The sequence below is a fragment of the Strix uralensis genome, chromosome 37 (assembly GCF_047716275.1).
Source record: "Strix uralensis isolate ZFMK-TIS-50842 chromosome 37, bStrUra1, whole genome shotgun sequence".
In the NCBI taxonomy this organism is placed as follows: Eukaryota; Metazoa; Chordata; class Aves; order Strigiformes; family Strigidae; genus Strix; species Strix uralensis.
In genome coordinates, this window is record NC_134008.1 from 353,436 (window position 1) to 373,853 (window position 20,418).

Genomic DNA, 20,418 nt, shown 5'->3' on the forward strand with positions numbered 1-20,418 from the left:
TGCACGAGGGCACAGGGAGCCCTTTTGCCCCTCAGGGGTCCCCTGTCATCAGGCTGAGAGCAATACAAGAGATGTTGTCTTCTGCCCCTTCAAAGAAAGTGCCCTCAGCAACACAAACCTGAGCTTCTAAAAGGAGTTGAATGAAGTTTCTCCAAAGAAAGAGTAATAATTTTGAGGGGATTTCTTGGGAAATAGCATAGGATTGACTCAAAAAAGTCTGCCCACACTAGTCAATGTCTTCTCCTCTTTCAACAGTGCCGCACGCCCGGAGTGAACAAATGTCCAACAGCAGCTCCATCACTGAATTTCTCCTCCTGCCATTTGCAGACACACAGGAGCTGCAGCTCTTGCACTTCTGGCTCTTCCTGGGCATCTACCTGGCTGCCCTCCTGGGCAACGGACTCATCATCACTGCCATCACCTGTGACCACCACCTGCACACCCCCATGTACTTCTTCCTCCTCAACCTCTCCCTCCTCGACCTGGGCTCCATCTCCACCACTCTCCCCAAAGCCATGCACAATTCCCTCTGGGGCAACAGGGACATCTCCTACTTGGGATGTTCTTCACAGCTATTTTTCTTTCTCCTCTTCATTGGAGCAGAGTTTTCTCTCCTCACTATCATGTCCTATGACCGCTACGTTGCCATCTGCAAACCCCTGCACTATGGGACCCTCCTGGGCAGCAGAGCTTGTGTCCACATGGCAGCAGCTGCCTGGGGCAGTGGGTTCCTCAATTCTCTCCTGCAGACTGCAAACACTTTTTCTATACCACTGTGCCATGGCAACACCCTGGATCAGTTTTTCTGTGAAATCCCCCAGATCCTCAAGCTCTCCTGCTCACACTCCTACCTCAGGGAAGTTGGGCTTATCATGGTTAGTGCCTGTTTAGCTTTTGGATGTTTTGTTTTCATTGTGGTGTCCTATGTGCAGATCTTCAGGGCTGTGCTGAGGATCCCCTCTGAGCAGGGACGGCACAAAGCCTTTTCCACATGCCTCCCTCACCTGGCTGTGGTCTCCCTCTTTATCAGCACTGTCATGTTTGCCCACCTGAAGTCCCCATCCATCTCCTCTCAAACCCTGAACCTGGTGGTTGCGGTTCTGTACTCGGTGGTGCCTCCAACATTGAACCCCCTCATCTACAGCTTGAGGAACCAGGAGATCAAGGATGCCCTGAGGAAACTGATAACTAGATGTTTTTCTGAAACTATAAACTGCTCATCTTCTGCTGCACAGCAGTTATAATATAACTCATTACAGGCCCAGCCCGTCTTGTGTATTTTCTGTTGTTGGTGTTGGTATTTTACTTGTAATGATGTTGTCATCCCCTTTCTAATTCACTGTCTGCTTTTCTTGTCTGACTGAGTGGCTGCGTAAATGAGGAGCCATGATCTCTGTGTGTTTAAATAGAAGAAAGGGCCTGCAGTGACTTTTTTTTTTTTTTTTCTGAGGTCCTTCCTCCAAGACCATTATGGAGCTGCAAGGACTATTTCTGTGTGCAGAGGTGGAGGGGAAGAGAGTCCCAGCATGGCAGCCCTGCCAGGGAGCACTTGGTCTTCCAGAGATGTTCTCTTTTCACTTCCACACTCTCTTTCTGATCCCTTCAGTTTGGTGTAAGGCCCAAATGCTCTGGCAGCTTGGTCACACCCCTGCTGCATGGCAGTCCTGGAGACCACAGGCAGGGACAGGCAATGGGCACTTCTGTGACAGAGCCGGCCTCCATAAGAGTGGTTCCATCATGAAAGAGGATCTCCTCAGGGCAGTGCCTGAAGGCTGAGCTCTTCTTCCAAACCTGATCTCAAGAACATGCCCATGAAAGTGGCCCGCAGATGAAAACACCAGTGAACAGGTGAACAGTGTGATTTGCAGGGTGGGAGCATGCAGCAGTGTCCTCGCCCAGCCAGGCCGCCTTGGAAGACTTGAAGGTCCAGGGTCTGTCCTGTGCCCGTGTTCATGGGACACACTGGGGAGGCTGCCTGTGCTGGTTTGGCTGGGATAGAGTTAATTTTCTTCCCAGTAGCTGGTATGGGGCTGTGGTTTGGATTTGTGCTGAAAACAGTGTTGATAACACAGGGATGTTTTCTTACACACAGTCAAGACCTTTTCTGCTCCTCACCTCCCCCCCCACCAATGAGGAACCTGGGGGTGCACAGAGAGCTGGGAGGGGATACAGCCAGGACAGCTGACCCTGAATGACCCAAGGGATATTCCAGCCCATATGATGTCATGCTCAGCAGTATAGCACTGGGGGAAGGAGGAACGTGCAGATATTCGGAGTTATGGTGTTTGTCTTCCCAAGTCACCGTTACACTTGATGGAGCCCTGCTGTTCTGGAGATGGCTGAATCCCTGCCTGACGATGAGAAGTGGGAATGAATTCCAGTGTTGTTTGCTTACGTGTGTGGCTTTTACTTTACCTAATAAACTGCACTACGGGAACCTCCTGGGCAGCAGAGCTTGTGTCCACATGGCAGCAGCTGCCTGGGGCAGTGGGTTCCTCAATTCTCTCCTGCAGACTGCAAACACATTTTCTATACCACTGTGCCATGGCAACACCCTGGACCAGTTTTTCTGTGAAATCCCCCAGATCCTCAAGCTCTCCTGCTCACACTCCTACCTCAGGGAAGTTGGGCCTGTTTAGTTTTTGAATGTTTTGTTTTCATTGTGGTGTCCTATGTGCGGATCTTCAGGGCTGTGCTGAGGATCCCCTGAGCAGGGACGGCACAAAGCCTTTTCCACGTGCCTCCCTCACCTGGCTGTGGTCTCCCTGTTTCTAAGTACTGGCAAATTTGCCTACCTGAACCCCCCCTCCAACTCTTCCCCAACCCTGGATGTGGTGGTGTCATTTCTGTACTCGGTGGTGCCTCCAGCATTGAACCCCCTCATCTACAGCATGAGGAACCAGGAGATCAAGGATACCCTGAGGAAAGTATATGAATAAACATTATTCCAGCATTAATAAGGTGCCTGCCATTCTCACAGAACTCCCAGGAATTCAGTAAAATCCGAGCTTATCATAGTTTCTTCTGTTCTTCTATTTTGTATTTGGTTGCTACACTTGTGATAATATTAATTGTAATTATATATTATTCATACAACTTCTTCTTAGGCTTTGCACTATTTTTTTTTTTTTTTCCTGTCCAGTAAGCCTCCCGTACAGGAGGAACCAGGCTCTTTGCATAGATAAAGAAACCAGAATGTAATAATTTGCCTCTACTCTCACCTCTTAGATCTCCTCTGGAGCTGGGGGCTCAGCCCCAGCAGGCAGAAGGGATTCAGGAGCCAAGGGCCCAGCTGCCCCATGGAGGAGCAGCCTCACTGCCCCTTGGGGCTGCCCCTCACTGCCTCGGCCGGCACTGCCTCTCTGCTGCCTGTGAGCTGGGGGCAGCAGCAGGACATGGCCTTTTCAGTGCTGGGCTCTCCTCAGATTCACACCATCCTGCTGTACCCTTGGATTTGTGTCACCCCCAAGCTCTTGTGTAGCTTTCAGCAGTCCCGTTGTGACCACAGTGGCACCCCTGTGGCTGCAGGCAGGAGCAGGCCATGTGAACCACTGGGTCAGAGCTGGTCTCCATGCCAGCAACACCATAACAGTAGAGGCTCAGTAAATGTCACAGCGAAGACACTTCCATCGTCTTTGAAAGGCCATGGAGCTGGGGGCAGTCCCTGATGACTGGCAGCACCCAAACATTGCATGTACCTATCAAAAAGTTCCAACGGATGAATAGGGTAGTGCAAGACTGTGCTCCGGAGCATGTCCGCTCCTAGCACAGTTCTTTGATGTCTGAAAAAGAAGGTGACTTAATTTACCCAAGAGAGATTGGACCTGGTCATCTTCTTTGCTTTCCATGAGGAAAGGACAAGACTGCTAGGTATGAGGAGAGCAGGGTTTATATTTTATCTGCGGGTCAGTAAAATTTTCAGCATTGTCCCACAGAATATTCTTGTGCTCAAGATAGGATATTATGGTGTTTATGGATGAATAAGTAGGTAGGTGTCACGTCCTGCTCAGACAAGGGAGACAAGTGACTCAGATTCGCAAATCCCCAACGGAGCGGACAACAAGTCTCCAAGTCCAAGCATTTATTAACTACTCACAATGTACTAATTGAACACATGATATTTGGCTAAGTATATAGCAAGTTGTGGCAAGCAATACAATATGCCTTGCATTTCTTAATGGGAAAGGGAAAAGAGGGAGATAGAGGGAATGGGGAAATACAGATCACCGCTCTGGGTGTCTGCACTGATCCCACCAGCGAGGGTTCCAGAAGGCACAGGAGGCAGCCGTCTTTTTCACTTGCATCCTTCTTCTTTGCTTCACTGCACTCTGCAGAGGCCCCCCCTTTCTTCCCCACCCTTGATTTCTACACACTTCCCTTGGGTCCATCCCCTAGGTTGACCCACATACCTACGTATCCCATGTATGGGGAGGGGTAAGTTGTTTCATGGGATGATGTAATTAGCATGATCATGTTAGCCCTCGTTAGCATATTGAGGGGTGTTAACTTGAATATGCTTTTCATGGATAATGAAGAAAAGGTCATTCACCGGACAGATGGCCCTTGAAATTTGTCCAGGTGCACCAGAGCAGAGCCGTCCTGTCTCCACAGGGCTCCCTCCTCCAGCCGCATCTTGTGTTATTCGGGTAGCCTCATCAGCTTCGACCTCCACAGAATGCACCCTGTGACTCATAGTTTTGTCTTGTGAGTGTTTGAGGCATTTCTTCGATCGGCCTCAACTTTTGCTTTCTCAGGCTGTTTTTCTTAGTTTCTCGCAGGCCTGGTTTCTCTTCTCCCACATCCCACCCCGTGACTCAAACACTCCAAGTTCTTCTTTGACCGTTGTGATCCCAAAAGGTATAGGGAAAAGGAAGACAGAAGGTGAGAGAGCATATATCTAACTGCTGCAAGGCATACTATTAAAAGCAAAAATTTGCATATATATCACAATACTAATATTTACAAGCCATCTTCCCCACACCGTGAGTCCTGAGGATCCCAGTGATGTGACCCATGACCCAGGGTTCCATCTATCAAACCAGTCAATTGGTTAAAGTTCTCTGTTCCTGTTGGCAATCTTCTTCATCATGGCACGGGTCTCCTCTATAGAGGTGGTGGCATTGTGCATGGTGATATAACATTCTCCCTCAGTTAGATTCAGCACACCGCACAGTCCATGTTCCTTCAGCAATGCTAGCCGGATTCTGCAACGTCATCTTAGATGCTTGTTGGGTCTGCACCTTTAATTCCTTAAAGGCATACCTTGTTCGTACATATCATTGCTAAGTTAAATTTTCTAAAACTATTTGAGGTTACACAATCACATTATCAGGTCTATAAGGATTTAAATGGGAATACAATTTAATATTCAGGTACAATTCATTAATACTTAATTTGTGGGATCAGACCCCTTCAACTAGTCTTTGATGACTGCATCTTGCTGTTGATGGATGTGGTGTTGTCAGGAGCACATCCAGTTATATGAGCTGGCACTGTAATCTGTCTGGTATTTGCAAGCACCAGTTTGCAGTCACAGGTGGCTCACAGGCTTCCTTTACTTTGGAGGTGATTCCCAATAAGGGAACTTAAGGCACAACTCCAGGTTAGCCTTCCAATAAGTGGACTCATTAAATGTCCCTGTAAAATTTCCTGGATTGTTGATTGTAATTGATTGGCAATGATTTATTCCACACTCAGCAGGTATGATTCCACAAATTATATAATAATGTAAGCAGATTACAAATAATAACTAGCCAATAATGCCTACAACCATTGAAAGTGCTAAAAGTAACATAGGTCTCCTGTTGTCCAGGATCAATGCTCTGTAAAACACATATATACATGACAAAACAATGATGGTTAGAAAGAAGGGACAATCCACCTGGTATTGATGCGGTATTCTTTCCCATGGGCTTCAGTAGCCACCCACGAACAAATATTGATGGGAGTTTTTAGGGTTAGGGGTACTTGCCCCACAGTGGGCAAGTCTACTAGAACAGGTTGTCCAGGCTAATGGAGCGGGTTTGCAGGGTCTTTAGTCTCTTTTTTCTCGGTGAGTATGGATGGAGGCTTAGGACAGAACGCCGTAAGTCGTGGGCACCCGTTAATTCCCCACCAGCTGTTTATCTTCATTACTGCATCTGGCACCCGTTGTGGCCATCCTGGTTCGAGGGGTTTTAGGGCCTGCTTTAGAAGTCCATTGGTGCGTTCCACAATCCCATTTGCTTGGGGATAGTATGGAGTATGGAAAATCCACTGAATTCCTTCATCTTGAGCCCACTCCTGAACCACCCCGGCAATAAAGTGAGTACCACTGTCTGATTGGATTGATTTGGGTTTAGACAAGCAGCTAAACCAGCGTTTTAGTCCCTTCACCATATTTTCTGCAGTTGCTCGAGATACAGCTTTTCTTTGGGTTAGGCCCGACACTATTTCCACCCCCACCAATACAGAGCGTTTTCCCTCGGAGAGCCGGAAAGGACCAATATAATGCACCTGGTTGTTTAGTAGGTGGGCAGGGTGATTTCCTGACTGGGTCTGTCCCACTGCAGCAGCATCAGAGCCACCAATCAGAACATCATCAATATATTGATATATCCTGACCCCTTCCCTAGGAGGGATTTGAGCAAGCTCCTGCGCTAGTGCATAATGAGTGATGGTCGACGAATGGCAATATCCCTGGGGGAGACGTGTAAAAGTAAATTGCACGCCTTCCCGTGTAAAGGCAAAGTGATCTCTGTCTGCTTCCTGTATGGTTGCAATCAGTTCAGCTATGTCAGGTACTGCAGCTGTTAGAGGACCTGTATTGGCATTTAATCGCCGATAGTCAATTGTCAGTTGCCACTTTCCATTAGGTTTACGGACTGACCACACTGAGGAATCATAGGGTGAGTGAGTTGGAATTATCATCCCTTGCTCCCGCAGCTCTGCTATTACCGGAGTGATCCCCTCCCTTGCACCTAATGGTAAGGCGTAAGGTTTCACATTAACAGTTTTAGAAGGAGGAAGCGCAGGCGCTTGCTGTAAAAGTCTTATAGAGGCAGTTGGGGAGAGAAATTTCCATTCCCTTCCTTTTGAATCCACCCAGGCTTGTCCCTTCAATAGGTCAAGTCCCAGGATATTTGTGGGGAAATTTCCCAGGATCATAATAGCCTCTGTTGCAGTTTCATTCCCAGGTAACCAGCATTTCACCCAAGCAGTTGGCTGTGGCTTAGAGTCCCCGAAAACATCTGTAAACCAAATCTACTTTTTGTCAGCAATTATGCCATTCCACTTGGCAACATCAGCTTGGAGTGCTGAGATCTGAGCCCCTGTATCTACTAGAAATGCAACTGGAGTTTTAAATGGGCCGAGCGGAAAGGTAATCAACAAGTCTCCTTTAGTATTCTCTGTGAGCCTCCTTAAGTGGACCCACCCGCCATCCCCCGGCTCACTTACTGGGGATGGTGCGTCCAATTTCCCAACCCTAAATCAATCAAGTCCTCTTCAGGGGCAGTTGGTGTTTGAGAAGCAATTACCACCATCTCGTTAGTTTTCAGTTCTGTCCCTCCCCTCTCCCAAAAGGTCTGCTCAGTTGAGGGGGGCAGCTTCCTTTTGTCTTTCCAGGCTCGAATGAGCTTTTCTAAAACTGTAGTAGGCATACCGTCCATTAACTCTCGTGGAATCTCCTGTCCAATTCCCTCAGTCCACAAGAGGTTTCTCTTTGCTCTTAAAACTTACGGAGGGGAAGGAGGCGGATTTTCCTGCTGTTCCACTCTGTGTACCGAGGGCTTAGGTTTACCCGTTCCCCTGGTAAGGCCCATTCTCCGGCCATAATTTATTAAGTCCTGAGCTATCTCTCCCCAGGTCATGGCTTCTCCCCCTGCCCGTCTCCCCCCTTGTGGGGCTAATGCATTCTGCGAACGATCTTGTAATTGTACTGCATGTGATTTCAAAGAGTCCGGCAAGCCCCGAATCAGGGGAGTCATTTGATCGGGGTTAGCGATTAATAGCATCGGGGCAGGCTGCTGTGGAACCAAACGCCTGTCATGCATTAATTGGAGACAAGCAGCCTTCTGCAGACTTTCAGTCAAATGATTTATGGTTGGGGTCTCAGCACATACTGGATCCCCCCTTTCCAAGGAGTCCAGACCCCCAGCCCAGTAAGAAGCTCGTTGAGTTAATGACCACGACTCTCTCTTGTCGGCAGTAACTAAGAAAACCCCTGGTCCCCAGTACCCCTGGGCCTCATCTTCTGATAACAAGACTCAGTTGCCACCAGTCAAAGACACCCTCCACACGTATTCAGTCTTGGTTTCCTGAGCTCATCAGGTATATTTCTCCTGAATTTTCGCAAGCTCAGTCGCTGGATATGGTGAGGTTCGAATGCTGACCTGCGGAGCTCTTCCACCCTGACCATCGGTGGTCTCCGTTTTAATTAACGGTCTTAAATTTGCCCCCTTATTTTCAGGGTAAATAATTTCGTGGCTTATCTCTAAATCCTTTGTTGGATACAAGGGTCTGGCTGCTGCTTTGCCAGACTCATAACTCCCTGTTCACTATCTGGAACAGAGCCAAGATCTGTCTGGTTGCAGCTTTCTTGTTCATTCCCCTCTTTTTCGGACCATGAGATTTTTTCTCGGTCCAAGGCATCTAACAGAGCCGTGTGAAGTCGCTGAGTGATGTTACGCTCATCAGCTAATTGGCTTTTCAAAACTTCAGTTTGCTCTTGCCAGAGTTTAGCTTTTTGTTCAGTAACTTTAAGTTCCTTGACCAATTGATCCTGGAGAGCTTTTACCAGATCTTGTAAGGATTTGATCATTTCCCCTTCTAAATGTTTCTTAACATGTTTATCTTTTGGGGCTGCAGTCAGTGCTGCCCCCAATACAGCGCACACTACAGCTTTTCCTTTGCCTGAGCACGACCCTTTCACCCCCACAAGTGCACTGAAATAGCTTACCACTGCTTCTGGATTATGCCAATTATCGTGGGCCCAAACCTCTACTAAAGGAGGAGGACAGGCCTTATACTCCTTCAGTTTCTCAAAAACAGGGGAGCAGTCAAGCACCAACATTTCCCGGCCAGTCATGGCTTGCCACTGCTCAAACCTCTCCTGGCTTAGAGCTGACAGGTGACTTCCCAATTCTTTCTGTTCTTATTGGACAGAGAATCGGTATCCCTCTGACCCTCTCCCAGCATATAACTGAGGGGCCAATTCCCAGTTCTCCCTGTCCGAGTTTGTCGGATAGAGAACCAGTATCTCATAAGACTTTCCGACACTGAAGGGGATCCTGCCGACTACGCCAATTTTAATGTCACGTCCCGCTCAGATGAGGGAGACAAGTGACTCAGATTCACAAATCCCCAATGGAGCGGACAACAAGTCTCCAAGTCCAAATATTTATTAACTACCCACAATGTACTAATTGAACACACAATAATTGGCTAAGTATATAGCAAGTTGTGGCAAGCAATACAATATGCCTTGCATTTCTTAATGGGAAAGGGAAAAGAGGGAGATAGAGGGAATGGGGAAATACAGATCACCGCTCTGGGTGTCTGAGCTGATCCCTCCAGCGAGGGTTCCAGGAGGCAGCCGTCCTTTTCGCTTGCATCCATCTTCTTTGCTTCACTGCACTGTCAAGGCCCACCCCCCCCCACCCCCCGCCTTCTTCCCCACCCTTGATTTATACCCACTTTCCTTGGGTCCGTTCCCTAGGTCGACCCGCATACCTACGTATCCCATGTACGGGGAGGGATGAGGTGTTTCATGGGATGATGTAATTAACATGATCATGTTAGCCCTCGTTAGCATATTGAGGGGTGTTAACTTGAATATGCATTTTGTGGATAATGAAGCAAAGGTCATTCACCAGACAGATGGCCCTTGAAATTTGTCCAGGTGCCCCAGAGCAGAGCCATACTGCCTCCACAGGGCTCCCTCCTCCAGCTGCATCTTGTGCTATTCAGGCAGCCTTATCAGCTTCGACCTCCACAGAATGCACCCTGTGACTCATAGTTTTGTCTTGCGAGTGTTTGAGGCATTTCTTCGATCAGCTGTAACTTTTGCTTTCTCAGGCTGTTTTTCTTAATTTCTCGCAGGCCTGGTTTCTTGTCTCTCACAGGTGGGGAAGAGGAGGCCATGTGACCCAGTTCTGTAAGGGGAAGGTGTTTCCTCATTGGCATCAGTGGCAGAGACAACAGCCAGAGCCAAGGGCAGAAAGAGCTCATCTCTGCTGGGGGATTTTCAGACTTTCTGCATCTCTCTGCTGCCTCCACCACAGGCTGTCCCACCGTGTCCCACACCTGCACCTCTTTCTCTGCAGGCTGGAGACATCCACCCGGCTACAACACCTTGCTCTCACCTGAGCATCTCCCTTCCTTGACTGATATCTCTCTGTCCTCCCTGGATTCTCATTGAAACACAAAGCCTGGGGCTTCTCCAGTTTCCCTCTGGGTGTCTTGTTACACCACAGCACTGCCCTTCGAGTGACATTTCTCTGCGTTCAGTCTGGGCCTCCCCAGCCGCACTTTGTGACAGTAGTCCTTTCTCATGCTGTATCTCACTACAAAGAGAAGCTCCATCATCTCTGAAACCACCCCTCAGTCACTCTCAGGTTACTCCTATAGTGCCTGGAGCCTCCACACCGGGCACCTCCACGCTGGGCAAATGGTGTCCAGGTCCCTCAGCAACCCCACACAGGTCATGTGTAATATATCCCGAACTCCACCTTGGCAGACCTTCACTCAACACTCTCCAGGTCCTCCCTACTTCTCCAAAAAGGGGAGCCACACCCTGGGACACACCCATGTGTGTGGGACCACACCAGTGCTGAGTGGAGAGGGATGGTAAATCAGGGTGTCTGGGTGGCCCATGCTCCTCCGAATGCAGCCCCATAGGCAGCTGCCCTTGTTCATCATGTCCATCCTCTCCTGGCTCATAGGACATCCCTCGTAGTGTCCAGGCTCTTCTCCTCAGAGTTGCTGTTCAGCCAGTCAGGTTCTAACCTGTCCTCATGTATGGGGCTATTTGCCTCCCTCTTCATGCCAATATAGTACTGGCAACATTTCCTTGTAAAATTTCAAGTGATTTCAGTTGCTGAATCCCAGAGTTTCTCAAGGTTCCCGTGGAAGCTCTATTTGGTCAGGTTTTAATGTTTGTCTGCATCTGGCTCATCTTAACTGGGGTGTATCTCACAAGAGAACAGCATCAGGAGTTGAAGAGCACTACAGATCCCCTCTCCTGGAGAAACTGTGAGGTCCTTGGGTCTGGTACTTATAAGGCCATGGGGCTGCTCCCAGACAGGAAGTTGCCCTTTATGGGAGAAAGCAGCAGGACAGGAATGTGTGGAGCTCTGCCTGGTGATGGATGATGAATCAGCTGAAGAGCTGGAAGGTCATGGGCAACACTGTGGTGGGTGGATGTCTGCTACAGACCCCCTGATGAGGAAGAGGAAGTAAATGATGCCTTCTTCATTAAACTAGACGAAGCCCTGGCCCTCATGGGAGACCTAAACTATCCTGATATTTCTGAAGGGTCAACAGAGCAAAGTGAAAGCCATCCAGGAGGGTTTTGGAGTTCCTTGAAAACATCATCCCAACAAGGGTGACTGAGGAGGCAGTGAGGGGCGGTGTCCTGCAGGAAATCAGACTTAGAAACAAGGAAGAGCTGGTCAGGGATGTAACAGTCAGGGGTGAGAAAGTAGAGCTGAGGTTCCTGAGTGAAGGGAAGAATGAAAAGAGCTGGACTTCAGGACAGCAGGCTCTTGCCTGCTGAGGAAACTGCTTGGAAGAATTCCATGGCATACGACATTGAAGAATTTCCCAAATTAAGAGAACCATCTTAATAAAAAGAGAAGAAGAACTTAGAGTCCATAGACAGACTGTGGTTACAAATTAAATACCTGAGGTGGAAGTTGGACAAGTACAAGATTTAGAAAAAGAACTAGAAGTTTTAGAATATGGACTTGAGAAATATGGAACAGCAGGTCATTGCTAGCAGAGCAGCATATAGTCACTAACACAAATGACAAGAAATGGAAGGCATTCCCTGCAGTCTGGAAATTCAGAGTACGTCTTGGTCAAGATCCATAGATTTTACTGGGAAGGCCCAGGTTCCTGTGGGCTGGCACCAGGGCTCCTGGTACCCTTGGGAACAGATTCTTGTGGATGACCCACAGCTGAAGTGGCCATTTGGAACCTGAGAATCTTGGCCCTGTTATCAGCAAGCACAGGAGCATCCATGAACACTCTTGGGTCCTGTAGGTTAAACTCAGGTTGAACAATTCCAGAACAAGTGACTTCAAGTGGCTGTGACAGAGCCCATCAAGTTTACCCTATTTGGGGAAATATCACCTTCAAACCAGGGAAATTCAAGGGAGTCATGTGAAAAGGCCCATCAGGTCAATCGGCATAGTAAGGGAAAGGAATATTTCTTATGCTGTAGATGCAGAAAGCAATAAGCATTGGATTGTGCCTGAGAATATTCAAGGAGAATCTCATCAAGCTCCTCCATGAGCTGAGGCAAACACTCTGAGCAGAGTGAAGGACAGCGAGTGGTGGTCTAACACAAAGAAGGATGTAGATCTCTGGGGTAGGATCTGTCTGTCTTGTGCCGTGACCAGTGCAGATTACACGGGAGTAAAAGCCCCAGCCCAGCACCAACAGAGTGGAGGCCCATGGCCACAACTGCAAATTGATTTCATGGGACCTCTGCCAGTGACAGCTTGAAACACCAAGTGGATCTTTGTAGGAGCAGATCCATTTAGTAAATGGACAGAAGGCCCCCTTGCAAAACCAACATGGTGGCCACCACTGCAGATCTCCTGTTGAACGCTGTTGTTTCTTGTTGGGGTCTGCTCTACAGCACTGAGTCTGATCTCAGCACCGACTTTGTCACAATAATTCTGCATGAGCACTGCAAAGCCTGAACGCGACACGTCCCACCCTGGCTCTGCCAACCGGTGGGGCAGGGGAGAGGGAAAGGCCAGTGAAGGGGCTGAGTTTGGCTGTTGAACGTGGGGTCCAGCAGCGATGAGGAGTCAAGGGAGTGGATGGGGAGAGACTGGCAAAGGCAGCACAAATTGTGATGTTGATTGTGAGGCCACTCCTGTTACAGGAGCCTGATTGGTCAGCAGCTGGCTCCAGCAATTTTGGGATAACACATTCATCACAAATTGCTCATCTCAGGAGAGAAAAGACAGGGATGGAGAGGAAGGGGAGAGGCAGGCTGAGGGGAGCTGCACAGAATGGGGATGATTATGGGGTCACTTCCACTGCAACATCTGCTTGGCCCTCAGGAGACATGCTGGCCAGCAGGCATTGTGAAGTCATCCAGCATATCATAGAACCCACCCAACAGAAATTACATCCTCGAGGAGGGGAGGGGATGAGGGAGGTGCAAGAGGCTCATGTGGGTTCTGATTCTGGGGGTACCTGGGTTATTGTGACCTGACCAATCATGACAGACAAAAGGGCAGGCAGGGTCATGGATACCCTGCTCAGGACTAGCCCTGAGATGGGTGAAAAATCTTTTCCTTCTCACCAGGTTGAACATCCCCTCTTTCACCCAACACTCATCTTCCATCCTCGGAACATGCACCATGGTGCAGACCCTAGTTCTCTATTCTTTATGGCCTCCTCGGAGGTGCTGCCAGGCTGCACTGAGGTCCCCCTCAGCCCTCCCTTCTCCAGGCTGAACAAGCCCAGCTCCCTCAGCCTCTCCTCACAGGCAAAGTGTTCCAGGCCCAGCCTATCTTGGAGGCCATTCACCAAACCCCCTCTAGCTTGCCAACATCATTCCTGTCCTGGGGGTCTGAAATCTGGACGCAATGACCTGGACAATGCCCTCTCTTGATCTCCTGGCCGCACTCCTGGCCATCAAGCCCTGGTGGCAGTTGGCCTCCCTTGCTGCCAGGGCACACGACTGCCTCCTGCCCAACCCACCAATCCCTTTCCCATGGGGCTTCTCCCAGCCAGGCAGCCCCCAGCCTGTGCCATTGCCAGGGGGATGTCCTGCAGGGTCACACACTGCCACTTGTCCTTGCTGCATTTCCTGAGCTTCCTGCCAGTACGTGCTCTCCCGCTCATTTAGCCCTTTCCCTGAGCACTGAGGCCTGGAGAACTTTTCAGTACAGACTCAGGCAAGGATGGCATTGAGTCTCCCAGCCCCACCTGTGTCTGATGCTGTTAAATCACCCTCCCCATTCAGCAGCAGCCCTGCATTTCCCTCGTTCATTCTTGGCCTCTAATGAGCCACTGAAGCTCATTGTTTTGCTCCTGACTTTCCTTGCCACCACCAGCTCCAGGCAGGCTTTGCCTTCCTAAAAACAATGAAGTCAATCTCTATAAATTTCTCCCCTGTAAGCTGTCCTTGCTGTCACCTCCTGGCAGCTGCTTCCTGGCCCCTGTCAGAGCCAGCCCTGTCCCTGCCCTGACCCAGCCTCCCTGCTCCACACAGGCATTATCGTCAAGGGAAGTCCCATGGTGCAGGTAAAGGTTTCTAGGCCAATCAAGAGCATGGTCAGAGGAGAAAGAGAATATAGACACACAGACAAAATGTATCACTCCAAGTTCTGCTTTTCCACCATCCATCAATCCTGGTCCCAGTATCCCCTTGTTCCCCTATTCCCCTACACAGGCAAGCACACACACACATACCAATGGCTCTCTCCAGCACTGTCACAGAACCATTGAGGCTGGAAGGCAGCCAGCTTCCACCTTCTCTGTGCTGCCTCTTCATGCTTCATTTCAGTCAGGAGCTCCTTTCTCATCTGTGCCAACCTCCTGACACCTTTGCATGACATCCTGCATATCAGGATGGAGTTTTCTGGAGCTGAAGAAATCCTTGACTATCGAACAGCTCTCTGCACCCCTCTTCTCTGCAAGGTGGTATCCCATGGGATTCTTCCAATCAAGTCCCTCAGCAGGCCAAAGCCTGCTCTCATGAAGCCTTGTTCCCTTCTCTCAGGAGCGTCAGCTCTACCTTCTCACCCCTGACTGTTCCATCCCTGACCACTTCTTCCTTTTTTGTAAGGATGAAGTCCCACAGGGCACCTCACGTCACTGCCTCCTTGGTCACTCTTCTCAGGAGAAGTCAACAAGCTCCAAAAGCAGCCTGTGTGGCTTGCACCTTGTTCTGTTCTCTTTCAACAGCTATGGGGATAGTGTGAGTCCTCCATGTGTGCCAGGGCCTGCCAACATGAGGCTTCTTCCAGTTGTCTGAAGAAGGCCTCATCTACTTCCTCTTCCTGACCAGGAGGTATGGAGCAGACATCCACCCACCACAGCATTGCCCATGTTGTTCTTCCCTCTCATGTTGACCACTCAGCTCTCAGCTGACTCCTCATCCATCTCCAGACACAGCTCCAGGCATTGTTGATGCTCTCTTCCATAAAGGACAATTTCTGCTCTGGGTTAAGACCTATGGCCTTATCAGAACCAGACGCCCAAGACCCCACAGTTTCTCCAAAAAGTGATTTGGGCCACCTTACTCCTCCAGTAGCTACTTGCAGACCCTCTGGACCCCTACAAACCTCATGAAGTTCAACAAAGCCACATGCAAGGTCCTGCACATGGATCAGGTCAATGACATACACAAACACAGGCTCGGTGATGAGTGGATTGAGAGCAGCCCTGCAGAGAATGACTTGGGGGTACTAGCGGATGGTAAAGTAACTATGACCCAGCAATGTGCACACTCGCAGCTCAGAAAGCCAACCGTGTCCTCGGCTGCATCAAGGGAAGTGTGGCCAGCAGGTCGAGGGAGGGAATTCTCACCCTCTATTCTGGTCTTGTGATACTCACCCTGCAGTGCTGTGTTCAGATCTGGGGTCCCCAACATTAGAAGGATATAGATTTATTCAAGCGGGTTCAGAGGAGTCCACGAGGATGATTGGGAGCTGGAGCACCTCCCCTGTGAGGACAGGCTGAGAGAGCTGGGGTTGTTCAGCCCAGAGAAGAGAAGGCTCTGGGGAGACCTTCCAATGTTTAAAGGGGGCCTAAAGGAAAGCTGGGGAGGGACTCTTTATCAGGGAGTGTAGGGATACGGTGAGCAGTAACAGTTTTAAGCTGAAAGAGGAGAGCTTTAGATTAGATATAAGGAAGAAATTCTTTAGTCTGTGTGTGGTGAGGCACTGGTAGACATTGCCCGGACAAGTTGTGTGTGCCTCCAACCTGGAAATTCTCTAGGCAACCTTTTCCAGTGTCTCAACACCGTCACCCTAAAACATTTTTTCCTTAAGGTCAGGTAAGAATGAACACTCTTCCCTGATGGAAGTTTCTCTGGGGACAGGGATATCCCCCGAGAAGAGAAAAAAGAAACTCAGTGTTTCAAGTGGGAAATAAATGACCAAGAGAAACCTATTTCTGAATGCACCAGCACGGGGCAAGTTTCTCTATTGCTGGGGCAGCTGGGGAAGCCTGAGGAGCCTCTGGGACAGGAGTCTGTTCCTGGGAGAGGGGCTGACACAGAGGGGCTTGCTGGGAGTGGACAATAAGGATGCTTCGGAGACAGGAGCAGGGGACACAGGGAGACACTGGCTTCTGTCTCTTCATGCCATGGCTGGCCCTCAGCCCTGGGGCTGATGGGGGGACTGAGACACCTCTCATTTCTTCCTTTGCTCCCCAGACTTGGATGGAAACCAGGAAGCATCCATGAGCCTGGAGGATGCACAAAACTCCTGTGCTGAGGTCCCATCGCTGCAGGGGAAGCAGAAGGGTTTGTGGGACACATGTGAGTGCAGGGAGAGAGAGGGGGGTGTGTGGCAGTGTGTGTGTAAAAGGCAGGAAGAAGATGGCGGTGGGGGTGGGAGTGTGTCATACTGAGGTGAAATAGGTTGAGTTTTGATTTTGAGGCAGCAGAAGAAGGAGGACATTCATTTCAGTGCTGGGACATGGGGCTAAATAGAGGACTCAAGTGAGCTGGGGGCTGGGACATCTTTGGCGATGGAGGAGCATTATCAGGGCTTTGGAAGAAACTGCACAGGTTATGTGGATTTAACAGACATAGTCAGACCAAATAAAATTACAGTTTTGTGTTTGAACAGTTAGTGAGGACAGAGAGTCATTGATAAATTTTGGGACCGCATGGGGTCAGAGTAAGGTGCGAAGCAGGGCTCATGGTTAAAATCTGCAGAGAAACAGCCACAGGCATAGGATACTGTGGGACAGCCTGTGGTGAGGATGGCACCTTGGCTGAGGCTGGGGAAACCCCAACAGAACTGAAGTCCTTGTCCTTTCAACTATGGCTGCTGTCGCTTCCAGAGAGGACCCTGAGAGGACACCAGTTCCTACAGCCGCAGTGATTTGTTGTCTCCTCCCCCACCCTCCACAGAGCCTGGGGGGGAGTCCTACCGCTGTTCTACATCGGCATCACACCCCCTTGCATCTCACTGACCCCAGGAAGAGCCCTGAGCATCCCAGGAGGGAAAGGATCCTTGTTCCCAGGGGATGGGCATCAGGGCTTGACCATCCTGTTGATGAAACACATCAAGGCCTTTCACAGTCACCTGAACATTTGATTTTCAACCCATAAGCAGTGCCTCTGACTTCCTGCTTCCCCAGTCCCCAGGGACAGGAACCTTGTCTCCTCATTCCCTCCCTGGCCTCTTCAGTCATGGCCCTCGCTGGGGATCACTAACACCCTCAGAGACTTGGAGGTTTGCTGCTGACTTTCCCTTCTCCAGAGGCCACTTCAATCCCTGCAGTTCAGGAACTTGGCACCAGAGGGCTCATTAACACACAAATCCCCTGACAAGCCAAGTCTCTGAGCATAAGTCTGAAGTGGTTAATTTGAGAGGTTTCAGGCGTGCAGTCAAAGTGAAAAGCTTTCAGGCCTGTATGTCAATAAGAAGCAATTTCTTCTTCTTCCAATACTCCTTATTTTTCTGCTCACACATTAAGTGACATCAGCAAACTCCAATGGATATTGATCCTGAGCATCTCCTGACAGAGGCTGAATATGTCAGGAAGCCAAGACCCTCTATGTCAGACACTCTGGGGGCAATCTTTGTCCCTACCTCCAACTCCACATTTCTCTCATCAGTCCCATGGGACTTCCAGCACCTTTGTTCAAAACTGTGCTTTCTCCACAACAGGCTGTAGCTGCCTCTTTTTGCCCTTTGACAGAAACTCCTACTTGCTGTGTTTGGAAAATGACCTGCACATGGACACCGAGGATTTTTAATTGCCAGAAAGCTAAATTAATGGAAGGCATGGTTCAATAAACAATAAAATACACTCCTCTGCTGTATATTAAGTCTACCTTACCTCCTCTGAAGGCCATTTTCCACAGTGGAGATGGCCTTAGACCAAAGGAAAACACACTTTTTGTCAAGCAGAGACCCCAAGAACCCCCAAAGCACCCCCTGCCCAGACTCTGCCCATATTCACTCACACCCCGACGTCATGAGCTCTCTCGATTCACAGAGGGAAGAAACGAGACAAAATAAATTAAATGCTCTTCTATAAAGAACCAAATCTGCACTAATCCCAGTGTTTCTGGGTTATAGGAGTATCTCCAAGCAGGCTCTGCAGCATCTAGACCCACTCATTCCTCATCCTCCTCCAGTGCTGGACAGTTTGGGTGCAATTCTCCAGACTTTTCTACTCAAGGGAGAGAAACGAGTTGTCTCGACCAAGATGCTTTTGCCCACCCTGCCTGTCCACCAGCTCCTGCTCCACAAATTCTCCCACCAGCGCAGGGTCACATTTTCCGGTCCCATGTCGGGGCTTCAGGTCCCCCCGTGTATCTCAGAGGCAGTGGCCACCATTTTGTGGGCATCTGCATCAAGCCCTTGTGCTGGGTTTGTGTGTGTGGTGGGATTTTTGGTCGTGGTGGAGGGGGACACAGCGTTGGCCCCCTGTGAGAAGCTTCTCAAAGCTCTCCCAGCTCCAAGCTGGACGTGCCTTTGGTCAAGGCTGAGCCAATTAGCAATGGTGGTAGTGCCTCTGTAGGCTGCACAACTGTTTCTCATCGCATATTACACGTCACACAACTGTTTCCCTCACACATTGTAGGACACACAACTGTTTCCCTCACACATTGTAGGATGCACAACTGTTTCTCATCACACCCAAGGGTACGTAGTACGTATTATTGTCCATACAACTGTTTCTCATCAAACCCAAGGACAGATTAGCCACATCAGCTCACTCAGTCTGTTCTTCAAACCATCAATGATAATTAGAAAGAAACTTCTATTCAGGAGCTACTGTCCTTGAAGAAGATAAACGTCCTGGTACACAGAAGCTTGTTAAAATAGTTGAACGTAAATTAGTTTAATTGGAGATTGGAGTGTCCTTTGGAAGAACTATATTAATATTAAAATCCCACCTCTGCTCCGAAGACCCCTGCCCAAATAAAACCCTCAACCCTTGGAGTGTGTGCAGAAAATTAAAAACTCACTGTAACTTTAAATTGAAGCGAGCGTGTTCCTGACCAATGAGGGGTAGAAGTGATAAGTAACTAATCAATAGTCACTGTAGTAATTACATAATCATGTGGTTTGGAGTGTATAAATATTTTGAAGTTCTTTCTTGTGGTGAGGAAGGGAGGGCAGGTATTTTTAAGATATGGTAACACTTCACATTGATGTTAAATGTCGTTATCACTAGAATTTTGAATTAAAGTGACTTTTTTCTTCCCCTAATGTTCCCGTCTTTTTGCCTGTGACCATAATGGGTGAGTGACCCCTCCTTCTCCTTATCTCCATTCCTGAGCCTTTTTTGATTCATTTTTATCCTTCCCAGTGCTGGCAGGTGAGGGGGGAGTGAGCGGCTGTGTGAGGCTCAATTTTTCCCTGGGCTCAAACCACGAAAAACCTGAATAAACATTTTGGCCAAAAGTTGAAATATCTGCAGAAAAGCAAATGTGTAACCAGTGTGTAAGAAAGTTTCATTTTCAGTTTGACTCTGGTCTGTAAAATGTAAATTTTTTCACAGACCATGGACAGGGACAAAGAAGCCAATGACACTTTTTCACACACACCCCCTCCCCGTGGATATACAAATTTATAAATCTCATTTGTTTTGAGCAGTAACAGTTGATTTTGCTCAAGTAGCCCCTGATTTGGCTGTTTTTCCTGTCTTGAGGCAAAATTAAGGAGAATTGGCAAAATATGAGGGAAAAAGGATGTGAAATTTCTCAGTTTTATCTGCAACTCCTTTACTAAATCCAGCTGGGACCACCCATTATCTTTATTTTTTATTTATTCCCAAAATAGTAAAAACTTATGATACTGCCCTTGAATTCTCTTTCAGCTGGGTTTCCAAGATGGCCGTGCTGGGAGCCCAGGGCTACAGAGATGGACTCCAGTTTGTACTGGGAGGCATTGCGGGATCCAGTTTGTACTGGGAGTGGGCCCAGTCTGTACTGGAAGTGACCAGGAGATCCAGTTGATACTGGGAAGAGGCCTGGTCTGTACTGGGGATGGGGGCAGA

At 48.9% G+C, this 20,418-nt stretch overlaps 1 protein-coding gene across 1 annotated transcript; it reads left to right on the top strand.

The window, feature by feature from the left end:
• The first annotated feature begins 278 nt into the window (after window positions 1-278).
• On the top strand, window positions 279-1,244 carry LOC141937057 (olfactory receptor 14J1-like). Its single transcript, XM_074854463.1, has one exon. The coding sequence runs from the start codon at window positions 279-281 to the stop codon at window positions 1,242-1,244; it is 966 nt and encodes a 321-aa protein (XP_074710564.1).
• The last annotated feature ends 19,174 nt before the right edge of the window (window positions 1,245-20,418 follow it).